This window comes from Ciona robusta, chromosome 13 (genome assembly GCF_009617815.1).
Source record: "Ciona robusta chromosome 13, ASM961781v2".
Classification (NCBI taxonomy): Eukaryota; Metazoa; Chordata; class Ascidiacea; order Phlebobranchia; family Cionidae; genus Ciona; species Ciona robusta.
In genome coordinates, this window is record NC_143247.1 from 3,999,509 (window position 1) to 4,015,001 (window position 15,493).

At 36.0% G+C, this 15,493-nt stretch overlaps 4 protein-coding genes across 4 annotated transcripts; 3 read left to right on the forward strand and 1 right to left on the reverse strand.

Annotated features, from left to right (window-relative positions):
* The first annotated feature begins 810 nt into the window (after positions 1 to 810).
* Positions 811 to 3,716, forward strand: LOC149725928 (transmembrane protein 203-like). Its single transcript, XM_089891421.1, has 3 exons — positions 811 to 972; positions 1,946 to 2,128; positions 2,414 to 3,716. Exons 1-3 carry the CDS (start codon positions 865 to 867, stop codon positions 2,528 to 2,530), a joined length of 408 nt encoding a protein of 135 aa, XP_089747547.1. The 5' UTR covers positions 811 to 864; the 3' UTR covers positions 2,531 to 3,716.
* On the forward strand, positions 3,679 to 5,910 carry LOC149725929 (uncharacterized). The gene is made up of 4 exons (XM_089891419.1): positions 3,679 to 3,816; positions 4,191 to 4,336; positions 4,842 to 4,918; positions 5,258 to 5,910. The coding sequence occupies exons 1-4, from the start codon at positions 3,729 to 3,731 to the stop codon at positions 5,580 to 5,582; spliced, it is 636 nt and encodes a 211-aa protein (XP_089747545.1). The 5' UTR covers positions 3,679 to 3,728; the 3' UTR covers positions 5,583 to 5,910.
* Positions 5,897 to 8,738, reverse strand: LOC149725930 (transcriptional adapter 1-like). The gene is made up of 7 exons (XM_089891418.1): positions 8,373 to 8,738; positions 7,941 to 8,092; positions 7,599 to 7,684; positions 7,169 to 7,387; positions 6,887 to 7,023; positions 6,422 to 6,539; positions 5,897 to 6,093 (listed from the first exon to the last, which is right to left on the reverse strand). The coding sequence occupies exons 1-7, from the start codon at positions 8,447 to 8,449 to the stop codon at positions 5,959 to 5,961; spliced, it is 924 nt and encodes a 307-aa protein (XP_089747544.1). The 5' UTR covers positions 8,450 to 8,738; the 3' UTR covers positions 5,897 to 5,958.
* On the forward strand, positions 5,947 to 15,429 carry LOC149725931 (uncharacterized). The gene is made up of 13 exons (XM_089891415.1): positions 5,947 to 6,087; positions 9,198 to 9,334; positions 9,721 to 9,837; positions 10,301 to 10,391; positions 10,850 to 10,893; positions 11,187 to 11,265; positions 11,781 to 12,052; positions 12,351 to 12,407; positions 12,766 to 12,840; positions 13,298 to 13,346; positions 13,487 to 13,568; positions 13,946 to 14,148; positions 14,364 to 15,429. Exons 2-13 carry the CDS (start codon positions 9,305 to 9,307, stop codon positions 14,459 to 14,461), a joined length of 1,197 nt encoding a protein of 398 aa, XP_089747541.1. The 5' UTR covers positions 5,947 to 6,087; positions 9,198 to 9,304; the 3' UTR covers positions 14,462 to 15,429.
* Positions 15,430 to 15,493: the final 64 nt, after the last annotated feature.

Here is a 15,493-nt window from a genome sequence, read left to right on the forward strand (position 1 = left end):
AACAAAATAAATATTTTCCTTATGGGTATTCCTACAAATACTTCATTATAACAAAAAAATTATTAATATTTTAATTAATAATAAAAAAAATAATTTCACAAGAACAACTAAAATTTAAAATATAAATAGTTTTTACTTAAAAAATGAAATATATACCCACATATACATTATTAAAATATTTGAATTTATTTGACCTATAGTAACACTGTAAGACATGACGTCATTTGTACCACATGTGACGTCATAGTAGGGGAATCCCCTTATTTTTATTTACAAATACAGCGCTGATTTTCAAAATGGCGACAGAATAGTAATAGCATTTACATGGCGAGTACGGATTGAATAGGTTTTGCCATCAAAACCTTCCAACAAGGGAACTTGAGTGACTTTTCTATCAATGTCTTTAGTATTTTCACGTCTACAGTCCAGTTAGTAAAGCTGTTGCAGTGTATTTAACCGTAAATTCTCTGAAACCAGATCTAGAGCTGCAAAAACGTGTTTATAATTAGTTTTTACAATTTTTACCTAAAAAACGGGTTTAATAATTAGTTTATAACATTTTATTTGAAAAAAGTATGTTATTAATTAGTTTTTAACAGTTATACATAATAAACGTGTTATTGATTAGTTTTAACACTTTTTTATCTAAAAAAACTGTTAGCAATTCATTTTTAAAACTTCTACCTAAAAAAGCGTTTTATTAACTATTTTTTAACGTTTTTCCCTAGAAAACACGTTATTGATTAATTTTTGACACTTTTAATTATTAAAAACGCCTAATTTTTAAGTAAAAGTAATAAAAAAGCTGTAAAAAACGACTAAACTATTTGCATACCAACACTTTCCATTAATGCAGGCATAAAAATGATTTATACAAACGATTATGTTGTAAAACTTGTTGGCTTCTCCATATTTGAGCTGTGGATCCACACCTCTTGCCTTGTGCTGTTCACCCTGCTATTAACACTTAAGGTGGGATTAGTTTAAAGTATATTCTACTATAAATAAATGAATAAATTTTATTTAATCACCTATGCATGTTGGGAAACTGATAGTCGTTAAAACACGGGTGTTCTGTTCCATACACCTCGTGCCCGCTTACCAGTTACCACGTATGTAACTTATTTATCCTCGTATGGTGGGGCAACGACAGTCGTTATAACACGGGTGTTCTGTTTCATACACCTCCTGCCCACTTACAAGCTACCACGTATGTAACTTATTTATCCTCGTATGGTGGGGCAACGACAGTTGTTAAAACACGCGTGTTCTGTTTAGTACACCTCGTGCCCGCTTACCAGTTACCACGTATGTAACTTATTTATCCTCGTATGGTGGGGCAACGACAGTCGTTATAACACGGGTGTTCTGTTTCATACACCTCCTGCCCACTTACAAGCTACCACGTATGTAACTTATTTATCCTCGCTTGGCGGGGCAACGACAGTCGTTAAAACACGCGTGTTCTGTTTAGTACACCTCCTGCCCGCTTACAAGCTACCACGTATGTTACTTATTTATCTTCGCATGGCTGGTCAACGACAGTTGTTATAACACAGGTGTTCTGTTTCATACACCACATGCCAGCTTACGAACTACCACGTATATAACTTTTTGGGTGCAGAAAATTTAAGGGGTGGTCCTGCCCACCATGCCTTCCCAGGTTTGCCGCCTATACATTTTAGATTGTTTTATTATCAGTAAGCAGGCACTTAAAACACATTGTACCAATTTCTAACCCCAGTGTGTTATAGTAAACCCATATTAAATTAATATAATATATAAAACCTATAAAGTTAACATATTATAACCCATATTATTAGGTTTATGTGATGTTATTCTATTTTAAAAAAGTTATTAACATACACTATCCCATATTAAGGTTTACCTTATTCTTACCCCATAACCCCCAAGGTACACTAACCCATTTCACCCCTATATACAGATAGATGGTGGTTTACCCCTCACATGGGGCCACACCTTTATTCCCCTTTTTCTCGCCGATGGTCTCCATCTTTACTTCAACCTGATTGTTTGTATACGAACCGTAGCATCTGGTAAAAGAAAGGAAGCTTACAAGCGAGTGGTGTGGGCAGTTATGTGTCTGTCACTGCTGTTCTTATGCAAGGTAAGGGCTTGTATTTATAAAGTCTGGATTGAATGAATGAATGAATGTAACTTGTTTTTCTTTGCACGGCGGAGAAGTGACAGTCATTATAATTTGTAAACGACAGTCGTTATAACACGGGTGTTCTGTTTCATACACCTCGTGTCGGCTTACAAGTTACCCCGTATGTAACTTATTTATCTTCACATGGCGGGGCAACGACAAGCATTATAACACAGGTGTTCTGTTTCATACACTTCATGCTCTAAATAAAATAAACAAAATGAATAGTTCTTATTTACACAGATGTTAACATACCAGTTACTGGAGAACGGGGTCAACTTCAAGAAAGTGACCGTCCTTGCCCCAATCTTCGCTGTGTGGGTGATGCTGCTGGTACGAGCGTGCCATATCAGACCTTGATGTCGATATGGGTGAGGTTCCACAACAGAAGATGGATCTGGGGTTTGGGCCAGAGTTGACTCAGTGCAGAAGTTGCTGCTTTGCATTTGTGTTTTCTTGATCTGAGATTTAGGCCAAAGAATTACCCCAACAATGTGTTCTGTGTATTCTACTCTATATGGGTGAGGTCCTACAACAAGAACTGCCAAGGGACCAGGAGTTCCTGCCAGAGTTGACTTTTACTCCAGTAGTAATATTGGTGTCATAGTAAATATTAATCAAACTTGAATTAACAGCATATGGATATTCTGTATAATGTTTATTGTTTGTTTATCACACGCTAGTGCATGATGTGCAGTTCTGTGCACCATGTGCAATTTTGTGCACCATGTGCAATTTTGTGCACCATGTGCAATATTGTGCATCATGTGCAATTTTGTGCATCTTGTGCAATTTTGTGCTTTATGTGCAATTTTGTGCATAATGTGCATTTTTTTGCACCATGTGCAGTTTTGTGCATAATGTGCAATTTTTTGCTTCATGTGCAGTTCTGTGCACCATGTGCAGTTCTGTGCATAATGTGCACTTTTGTGCTTCATGTGCAGTTCTGTGCACCATGTGCAGTTCTGTGCATCTTGTGCAACTTTGTGCATATTGTGCAACTTTGTGCATCTTGTGCAATTTTGTGCATAATGTGCAATTTTGTGCTTCATGTGCAGTTCTGTGCACCATGTGCAGTTCTGTGCATCATGTGCAGTTCTGTGCATTTTGTGCGATTTTTTGCATAATGTGCAGTTCTGTGTATAATGTGCAATTTTGTGCCTCATGTGCAGTTCTGTGCACTATGTGTAGTTCTGTGCAACTTTGTGCATCTTGTGCAATTTTGTGCATCATGTGCAACTTTGTGCATCTTGTGCAATTTTGTGCATCATGTGCAACTTTGTGCATCTTGTGCAATTTTGTGCATCATGTGCAGATTTGTGCATCATGTGCAGTGTATACACCATTTTACATTGCTTAAACTGTCTGTATACAACTGGTATCACATGTGTTAATTTTCCCCCAAACTGTAACTATAGATACCATCCACATTGTACTAAACATTAAACCTGGGATTCTGTTGAAAACTTTATTATATAATAACTGTATATTGTAATTTATCTGCTGTTGATATTTATTGTGTTTAACCACGTATTCACTACCACAGCAGTGTTAGGCAATGGCAACAAATAGATATCTTCCGTTAGCGTTAGGTGTTGCAGTTGTTGGAACTGTGGGAGTTAATATCGGACACCGGGTCTTGCAAAGTAAGTGATTGTTGTTGTTGTGTGTTCTGTGTTGGGTAGTGAGGTGCCAGTTTGGAAAGTTTGTCAACTGTCAAGGTATAACATGGGTGTCTTTTTATACACCAGGTACACATGGTGTATTCATACACCTCATGCTCACTGTCAAGTTATAACATGGGTGTCTTTTTATACACCAGGTACACATGGTGTATTCATACACCTCCTGCTCACTGTCAAGTTATAACATGGGTGTCTTCTTATACACCAGACACACATGGTCTATTCATACACCTCATGCTCACTGTCAAGTTATAACATAGATAAGCTAGTACTCCCCCAACTCGACAGCGAGCATGAGGTATACCCGCCCCCCTTAATCCCCTTTTTAACCCCAGGTACCCACAAAGGACGGCCATATTGTACTTTACCCATGGAAGCTTTAGATTCAAACCATAGGGGAACCCAGTTATTGGGAGGCAAGCCATTCAAGATGAAACATATTAACTTGGGTGAAGCAATACTTAATACTAAGATGGCAAAGGTATGATTTCAGTAGTACAATATATATATATCACGGGTACTGATCCTAAGTATGCTGATATGCGGTGCGTACCCTAGAATATTTATGGGGTATTCGGCATACCCACGCGTAAGAAGTATTATACTGGGTACTCTATATGGGTGAGGTCGTGGGTACTCTATATGGGTGAGGTTAATGCGTTTTATTGCAAACGCATTAACACTTTACTTGATCACATGCATGAAAAGGCAAATATTTAACCTGTTTTCAAGCACCTGCAGGCTAAGTAATTAGGGGACAATTGCTATTACATATATATATGTATATGTATGTAACTTGCCTTATCTTGGTAGGTGTTCTGTTTTATGCACCTTGTGCTCGCTTACGGGTTACTTTTCGAAAACAATATTTTATTTGTCATAATATTTAAAAGCAATGAAGAGATAACAACAGAATTATCAACAAAATGACAATTGTTATGACCCTATGGGTAAAACTGGAGTAAAAACTTTCTTTTGATTGACAGCTAAGTATCCCGGTTAAGGGAAATACCCGGGTAGGATTCATCCACACGATGTCAACAAGGAGCGGAGTGGATGACAAGTAAGATTTCTATGGTTGTTTAACGAGGCTTGTTTTGTAATTAGCGAACTTTTTCTAATACGACACATTAATAATACCGTGATGTACTTTCTGTTATTATTAATCAAAATAAGATGACTTTTGATGACTGCTGCTAAAATATATATATAACAACTTTTGATGTATGAAAGCTCCACTTATATTTTTACTGCATGTTATTTCTGTTCCTATCTAACTGAAAAGGCTAAAGGTTTTGAATTGAAAAATGACTGTAGCTTTGAATTTTAACCCATGTTTTAGTGAAATACCCTGTATTGAACCTCACCCATATAGAATACAGCTTTAACCAATATTACACAGATGGTTAATGAAATACGCCGTAATGACGGTAAAACACGGAAATCATAAATGGAACGTTTGGCTCCACCCTGTGGTGGGAGGGGATAAGTTGCTGCCAGAAGATGTTGCGTTGAAGTTACGAGAAAATCAACAAGAAAATCAACAAACAACAGAAGAAAATCAACAAAAAACAGAAGTTCAACAAACTAAAACAATAGACAAGAAACCCATTGAAAACCAAGCGAAAACAAAACTTTCTGATAAGAAACTTGAAAGTAATCATCAGAATGAACAAGTTGAAAGTTCTTTAATTGATTTAAAACAAAAACTTGTTGAGAAAAGTTGATTTTGTGGGAACATTGCTTTTTATTTGATGATTTAAGTGAAACTGCATGACAATGCACAATATTACATGCACATTACATTACAATGGTAATGTAAGTTTTATGTTTATTTAATCAGTTTTTACAATACAGCGTAGCTCGCCTTGGTGTGAAAGAACAAACAAAGAAATATCTACACCCAGCATTGTTCACTGCAGGTCAGCGTGGATATTTCTTTGTTTGTTCTTTTTTACACTAAACCTATACACCTGTTCACATCACATTTTCCTTTACCCCAACACCAACTTAAGTTTCATCTCCAAATAACCAGCCCGCATTTAATCCAAACAGTTTATTAACCAAATTCAAAAAAACGAAGAAAAAAAAGTTATAAAAAATTTAGGATTTCATAAGAGTTGTAAACTTTTGCTGACACTCTACTTCGTCATGCGACGGGTGCCACATATGACTGACGACTCTCTCCACGGCTGACGAATAAACAGTGTTGGATGGAATCAAGGACAAACGGTACGTCTGTTGGTTTGTTTATGTTAAAAATTAATACTTTTGTAAATTGTAAATTAAAATACAAACAAAAGTTGCATAATATTAAAAACTCAAATAATTGAATTTTAGTGGGAAGATATAATGACTCTGTTTTCCTTCCGCAATAATGTTAAAAATGTCCACTTCTACAAAAAAAGCATAAAAAATACTAAAAAATATTAACAATAATAACTTTAATTTATTTCTTCGGTTAGGGGTAGGATAGTGAAAATTAATGAATAGTTTAACATGTTTGGGTTAAAAACCGTCGTTCATGCTTATATGTTACCACGTATGTAACTTTGTGGGTAAATACCTTGAGTGTGTATAATAGATCATATAAGTTAACTGGGCCTTTAGGATCTACGGCAATTTGCGACGTTTTCCCAATTTCTTCGATCCGTTGTTGTTCTTTTTCTTCATAGCTTAGTAAACTTGGGAAATATATTGGGGTGTGATAAGTTGCTTGGTATAATGTAACAAATACAAAGTATAAAAATATATATGCCCGCCTTAAAAGCAGCCAAGACGGGAAGGAGGATGGAACGTAACTGTGTTGTCATTTCCCCTTCAAGAGACAATAAATAACAATCACCCAATAAGTTATATATGATTATGCGGTAACTTGACAGTAAGCACAAAGTGTATGAAGCCACCATGTATGGTATGCAATAAATCATATTATATATCTTGTTATAACAAGTTGGATAAATAACCATTTTATAACCGAAGAAAAAATAAGACCAGGGTCAAATAATATAACATGTTATAAATCCCCTACCTTTTATCATTAGGCAAGCTTCTATTGTGTAGATATGGGTTAGTGGGCTCGCATCCCATTGAGTACCTTGCTTTGCGGAACAATTTGTACGCAGATCTTCGTGTAAAGATCGCTGAGAGAATGTTTTTTAAGAAAACCTGGGAAAGGATAATTGGGATAAAAAGTTGAAACATCAATAAAAACAGAGGGTAATATAATATGGCTTGAAAAAAAATATTACCAGAGAAATGAAGTAAACTTGTACAATGTGTTTCTTTCAACAAAACAATAACACTAAATTACCCTGACTGCTTCTGTAGCGAACTCCACAGCTCCGTCTGTTGCTTCGTCCAACCCCGCCTCCCACGCGATGACGGACGTGTACCCGACCATCTCTTCTATTGATGGGACCTCATACGTCCGTATGCAGGTTCTGATTGGCTGTTGGGTGGGCTTGGGGGCGGGTTTATGGGGGCGTGGCGGGGTGGGGGAAGGGACAGGTGTGTGGGGGGTGAAACGGTGCTGGGGGGATAAGGTTTAGATGGATGAAGGTAAATTATTCTTCGAAATTATCGGAACGCTGTTTGAGCTTCAGATTGTGCACGATAAATAGAGCAAGTTTACTAAAACAACGTTAACTTAAAACAATTATATATATAAGGTTGAGGAAAATGCACAGATTTTGTTAAGGTCGCATAAAGATATAAGGATAAACCTAGAATTTGATACTTACGTCAAATTTTCGTTTCAAACTTTGAATTCTTCGGTTTTTCTTGATTTTGTTTGCAGCAACTGTAGAGGTCGTGTCTTTAGATGAACCTGGGGGTGAAATAATAAGTTTAATAACCCTTAGAATGGAGACAGTTGGAAGTATTGGGCAACTCTGACTTAAACTTCCACAAGCTTTGTAGCAACAATACAGAAAAACGCAGCAAAAAACCAAAGACTCCCGTCACCCCATATATATATCCGGTATATACAAAGCAAACATCTCTGGTGTAAACCCCAGATCCCATGGCGTGCCTCTCTGCAGAACCTTACACCTACTACATAAACACCACAAATATATTCCTACTTGAGCTTGAAACATGGCACTTTGTCAGCACAGCAAGCAGGAACATATTATGCAAATGAGCCCCGTCCTTGGGCAACAAGCGGCGAGATTCAACGTCAAATTCTTCCTTCGTTAAACCGTGTTTGAACCAAGCTTTCATGTTCGACCAGTACCTGGGGGGTGTGTTAAATGTATGTAACTTATTTTATCCTCACGTGGCTGAAAACGACAGTCGTTATAACACTTATGCATGTTACTTTGTTGGTGATTATTTTTTTTTGATTTTTTTATTATTTTTATGTATGGCTGATAATTTGGGCAACCCATTAGAGACCACTGGGTTAGAGCAATTGCCGTTAAGTTTCTTGCTCATGGACACATACGGTCATAATAGTAGCATGTTTGATGTGTACAAATGACACAATCGTTGTTTAACCTAAATACTTAACTTACGCTTTTTCATTATCTCCCAGCACTTGTACTAACCGCTTCTTCGCGAGTATTAAATTGTCTCTTGCTTGTGACGACATAATAAACGCTGGTTCGTCTCTTAGAAAATCAAAATCCAGAAAAATGAAGAAAACAAATTTTCAATGCTATAAAAAAACAAAACATGGGACTATACAAAGAAGACGGAAAATTTTTTCCGCTAGAGGCGGTAATTATTTAAATTAAAAAATACGGAAAAACGAACAAAACAGCACTACAAAGTGTTAATAAGTGTAAAACAAATTAATTAAATAATAAAAATACCTTTCTAAATACATAAAACACTAGTAAGAACATATTTCCCACATTAGGTCGGTTATATGCGCTCTTTCGTAGTGTTTACTGTCGTCGAGTCTGTGGTGTAGCGGTTTACGTGCGGTCGTAAACTATCTTTGTTTCATTTTTACCGGGTTCAAGTCCCGCACAGTGGAATACTTTTTTATATATTTTTTCAAGTTATTTTTGTTTGACGAGTTTGGGGTTGGGGGTTGGGGGTTGGGGGTTGGGGGTTGGGGGTTTATATCTTATGTGTATAAACCGTGAAACAAACTGCTCCCCATAAAATAGAGAAACGAATTTGTCATCGCCTTCTAGCGGAAAAAATTTTCCGTCTTCTCTGTATAGCTCCATGTAAAAACAAAGAATAACCAGGGAAATACCCAAATAGAAGAGCGTGACGTTTTGGCGCAAAACGACTTTTTCGTCGTTTAAAAATGATGCAAAATTACAAAATATATAAATTGTAATGATAAATGTAAAAATTAGTTAAAATTCGTTTTTATTTTTTAGATTTTCGACATAAAAACGTGTTTGAACTACGATGTCTATGATTGGAATAGAAACACTATACAACGTACATAGAAATCTTATATTAAACAACAAAGTTGTTTCGAAACATGGAAGGCTACGGTCGAGTTGTTGCTCAGGTAATTAAGTTATTTTGTAATTAATTATGAACTAATGCAAATTAGTCAGCGACACGACATAGCTTTTGTATTATGAAGCCGTAATTACGTGTTTTCAAACAGGTTTTGCAAAACGCAAATTAAGTTCGGATTTTTTTTTCTGTGCAAAGCAGAAAATGCCGGTCCCTTTAATTAGTGCATGTCCACTAAGCCCACTATGTAGTAAATATTGCCGACAAAGCGGACATAGTGGACATAGCGGACTTGCACTAATTAAAGGGGGCCGAAAATGCTCTAGTTTTTACTATTTAAGTATTAATAATCATAGAATAGTGTTGTAATGTGGATTATAACCCAAACCCTAAATTGTAAATACAATATTATATAATAACAAATTTTGCTCGCAGACCGCGACCACCCCCTCCCCACTTGAACTGCTGGCACGGACTTGCAGTAAAGTGAAATCTGATGCTTCGTATTCGCACATAGTGAAAGAAATTCCAAACCAGCATAAAAATATCAACGTAAATTTAAACATATTTTGTATTATATTAGATAAAAGTTTTGACAAGATGGTCCATGTTTTCATTCTCTTTTAACGTCCAATTTAGTAGTAAATAAAGAATTATTTCTGATCTTTGTGAAGAATCTTATAATGTTTCTTCTGTGTTAGGCAATTTATTATGGGTTTAATTGAATGAATGTAATGTTTAAATCAACATATTTATACTTTGACTTTGCTTGATTGTTTTTACAGGTTGACCCAACAACAGGATAAATCTGGTTTAGATTGGAAACTGTTGTGTAAACATGTAATATCACCCCTGTTTTAAATACCGGGTTACATGCCATCCTATAACCCTTAACTTGACTCATTTTTGTCCTACCATGCCAGTAGTACAAAGTTTATGCTATGTTTTGTCTACACAGGGTTTATACTTAAGTTTTTTGTATACAAAATTTATACTGTATTTATTTCTTACATAGCCACCCCCAAGAAAAAGGAAGAAAGTTGAGAATGGGTTTACCTCCAAGTCCAATTATCGACCAATCAAGTCTAAGCTAAACACCGACAAAGGTATAGTGTATCCATTGTTGTTTATCTATGATTCATAATGTAACTTATTTATCCTCGCGTGGTCGGTAATGGCAGTCGTTATAACACGGGTGTTCTGTTTCATACACCTCGTGCCCGCTTACAAGTTACCACGTATGTAACTTATCCTCGCGTGGTCGGTAATGGCAGTCGTTATAACACGGGTGTTCTGTTTCATACACCTCGTGCCCGCTTACAAGTTACCACGTATGTAACTTATCCTTGCGTGGTAGGTAACGGCAGTCGTTATAACACGGGTGTTCTGTTTCATACACCTCGTGCCCGCTTACGAGTTACAATGTATGTAACTTATTTTTCCTTTCATGGCGAGGCAGTGACATTTGTTATAACACCCGTGTTTTGTGTTAAACACCTCGTGCCCGCTTACAAGTTGACCCCTGGAAGCAACTGCTGTTAATTCATAATGGGCATTGTTACAGGTATTGTTCTACAAACAAATGAAACACCATTACCAATTATTGAGGTAAGATGATTGTGATTGCTTTGCAGGGAGCATAAGGTGCATGAAGACACCATGTATGAAGTGAAATATAGGCATCTTGTTTTATATTTTATTAAAATTCGGATTCTGACATTGTTAAAATACAGTTACACTCATAGTTGTCAAACATAGGAAACCTCATTGATTAATGTGGTGAATGCAATAACATGGGTGTTCTGTTTCATACACAATAGCCCAACTCGTTATAACTCTATTATAACCAGTATACCAACAAATACTTAGAAACCCAATACTAAACCATCATAATATTCCAGGATACCGACACCTACTTAGCGGACACAAATAATCTTTACACTGATTCTCCAATCAACTATCAGGATGCTATTGAAGAAGGTGGGTTACTATGTATTGATATATGAATCTAAGGGCTCTGAGTTCAAGGCTTACTGTTGGCGGTTGGTTAGGCATATTTTGGTTGTGTTGGACCACTGCTTTGTTACATTGTATATTAAAATAGCTTTCTTTGAAAAAAAACTTATATTATATAGTAGGGTGGGGGAAGATGGGACACCTTTTCGTTTAGTTTTCTCTTTTCATTTGGTAGGAAACAAAGAACATTCAATGAATTATAAAACCGTATCTTCACGACTTCCACAGACCGTTGTTAATTGTTTAAAACACGATAAGGATATTTGGATATTAGGTGTTAAAGGTGTCCCATCTTCCCCCACCCTACTATATGTAATCTATTTATAAAGACTAGCTTGGTACTTGTAGCACCACATCATCATTATATGTGGCTGTTATGTTTATATTGAAACTTGTGCTTATGGAACTCATATGAACGCGTACACCCTTATATACTTGTAGCACCCCTACACCCCCTATTAACCCCTTTTCACCAACAGTGATGTCATCTACCCAATACATGGGGGAACCCCCTCTCATGAAACCTTCGTTTACGTTTCAACCTTTTAACGACAACGAGTTCGATTCCTTTGTTTCGCAACAATCTCCATTGTTCGAACAACAAACAAACAATAACATTGATTGTTTACAAGACAATGGCAACAATGATAGTTTATCATTGTCTGATATTTTACAATCACTCAACCCCCCACAATTGGATTGTGATGTCACTAATGCATCTGTACAAGTCACAATACCCCCAAATACCTCTGTGAGTTTAGTGTTTTTTAATATTTCAACTAAAACAACCTTTTTTGATAAGTTGTTTAATAGTGTAAGTAAACTACGATTGAATCTAATTTCATAAAGATGGTTTGTTGCAACCACGTATGTGACTTATTTATCTATCATACTTATTTTTACGATAATGTTTAGTCAAATTTAAACTGAAAAAAATCATTTTTTTGTGATTTTATAAAAATTTAAATCATATTTAGATTCTGTTACTTGTACAAGTTATCATGTATGTAACTTTGTAGGAAGTTGTTTTAACAACTGCTGTATTACAGGCAGAAAACTTGGAAAAGATTTTGCAACTTACTTTGAATGCTGTGAGAGAATACAAGGTATTATAAATCTATTCATTAAAGCTGGGCTATATGTGCTCATTCATTAAAGCCAAGTTAATGCGTGCTCATTCATTAAAGCTGGGCTATATGTGCTCATTCATTAAAGCCAAGTTAATGCGTGCTCATTCATTACAGTCGGCCTATATTTACCCATTCATTATGACAGTCATACGTGCCCATTCATTAAAGCCAAGTTAATGCGTGCCCATTCATTAAAGCCAAGTTAATGCGTGCTCATTCATTAAAGCCAAGTTAATGCGTGCTCATTCATTAAAGCCAAGTTAATGCGTGCTCATTCATTATGACAATCATACATGCTCAACATACACATGTTAACATAATATTTAACTTTTAGATTTCTGGCAAAACTGAATCAGTTGTGATTACTGGTAAAGTGAACAATAATAATGTGGTGGATTCAACATTAAAGGTGAAGTAATGATATCTAATATATAACTTGGGTGTTTGATTGACAGCTGTTACTTGTGCATAAGTGCCTAACATGGCGGTAAAAAAAACTGATATCGACTTTAAATGAAAATATAAAATCAACTAAAAGAATGTAGATACAGGTGCCTAGGCCTAAAAGTGGCTGTACACAGTATCTCGAATTTGTCCGTTTTGTCCGGATTTCGCTGCCGCATGCGGAACTCGGTAATGGGTTTGCATACGACTTCGCAAGTGAATTCGCATGCCAGATACTGTGTACACCCACCTTAATATGGATATGCATGCTTGCGTTATAATATGATACCCAATGTTAAACTATAGGCATACAAACATAGTAACAAGTTAATCGGGTAAATATATGACCTAAAGGGCATCCCAAAAAATAGACCACAACATCCTTGTGCGTCGTTTGATTGACAGCTGTGTGTGTTTAATAGGAAACCGTATCCAGCGCCGTATCTTCAATGGGGTTGCTGCAAGTACAAGGTGAGCTAGGGGTCTCTGGTTCAAGGTTTAGTGTGGTAACTTAACACTGAGGATGGTTAAAGTTGATTAACTGCCACAACTCAACCATAGAAATATCATACACAACAATTATATCCTCCCCTAAAGATATTTATCTCCAGATGAAACATCAACAAAACCCACAAAGTCAAAGAAGAGAGCTCCATGCGACTGTCCTAACTGTTGTATGTTAGGGTGTACAAGGTGTGTGTGGGTGGGGTAGTGAGTTCAAATCCCATTGTGGTGTCTATGTTATAAAAGCCCGCTTATGAGTGACCACATATGTAACTTTGCGGGTGATTGTTTTTATATATGGCTGATAATTTAACCCATTAGCGGCCACTGGCTTGGATCAATTGTTGTTAACTCATAAAGGGTTGCAAACTTGCAATATACCTATATATACTAATACTGTACTAGCACAAGTACCAAGTTTGGGGTGCCAGGGGTAACACAGCAAGCATTTTTAATAGGTATTTAGGTTATTCAATACCGTTTGTATTTAGTAATAGTATTGTTGTCTTATTTTTATTTAAATTTGTGGTAAAACTATGCTATTTATATTATTTTCTCCTCCCCAGACGTCGAACACACGAGGCATCCAAGCGCAGGATCCATATTTGTCGCTACACCAACTGTGGTCGTCAATACACAAAGACGAGCCACTTGAGGGCACACCTGCGCAGCCACACGGGGGAGCGTCCGTACGTTTGTTCGAAACTCGGTTGCGATCGAAGATTTTCAAGATCCGATGATTTATTAAGGCATTCAAGAACACATACAGGTATTTGCCTTTTTCTTGCATTCTCTTTTTTGCTTTTTTTTTCGCATTCTTTAGTTTTTAACTATTAGCTTTTTTCTAGTGTTACTGTGTTATTTTGTTTTTAACAGGTATTTTTCATATTCTACTATTTTTTTGCCTTTTATTATAACTTTTTAAAATTTAATCCACCAAAAAAAACGTTGTAACTCACATATGACATCAGTTATACCCCACAGGAGAAAAGCGTTTCAAATGCGCCGAGTGCGCTCGTACGTTTAGTAGACGAGACCACCATGAAAAACATGCGCGTGTTCATCTTAAACTGCCTTTCTAACAATGGTAACAGGTTTATATGAACTTTATGTAGAAGGAATGACTGCTATTGTGTTTATATGGAAACCATATGCTGGGAACATGATATACATTGGCTTTATATATAAACTATATATAGTGGGGTTCTTATACGTCCAGCATATTTAAATAAACCCAAATATTTTGTTCGATATTCCAAACCATGTCTTATGGAGTTTATATACAAACTAGTGCAGAATGTTGGAGTTCTATTATGTTTATTATGAACGCTATATGCTGGGGTAGTTTCGCCTTTTATACAAACTATATGTGATGGCTAGGTTCCCAAATATCTGTTGTAAAAACCCATATTCCAAGCCATATCCATACAATAACATTTCAAGTCCCCGAATCTATTGTGAAAGTTGCATAAAATGGAAAATGCTGCCGGTTAAGCTTGTTTTGTTCAGTATTAGGAGTTGAGTTGATCCTTCGTTTGTCGCTCAAAATAATGTTACAACTAGGCAGCAGTTTTTTCGCGGATTTTTTTAAAATCGCTGTTATGTTATTCTAATTTTCTTATTGGTTTAATAATAATAGTCTATAGTAACTACTAAGAAGGGATGTATTATGGTGTGTCTATGGTTTCATTTCTTGAATAAATAATTTATGTTTTAAAATATGTCTACAGTCTGTCGTTTAACACTATTGTTAAACTGCCTGTTTTTGTTGAATTTTTCTCGCAATTTTTGTTTGTTAAGAATTGCTTTGTCGCTGAAAATAATGATGTATTGCGACTAGGCAATAATTTTTGCGGGTTTTTTAATAAACCGACGTTCTATAATTCTTATTTCCAGCTTCGTTTTCCATGACGTACTGTCTGTTAATTATTTATTGCTTAACATAAAAATATCATTTAATTTGTATTTATATGATTTTTATGCCTTACTGTATTATTTCGATTCTGTTTTTTCTTGGAAATATTTTGTTATAACACGGAGCGAAAAAATATGTTTGTTGTTTTTTAAAGAAGCTGCAGTCATTTCGGAATAATTTTGGTGCCTTATTTAGTAAT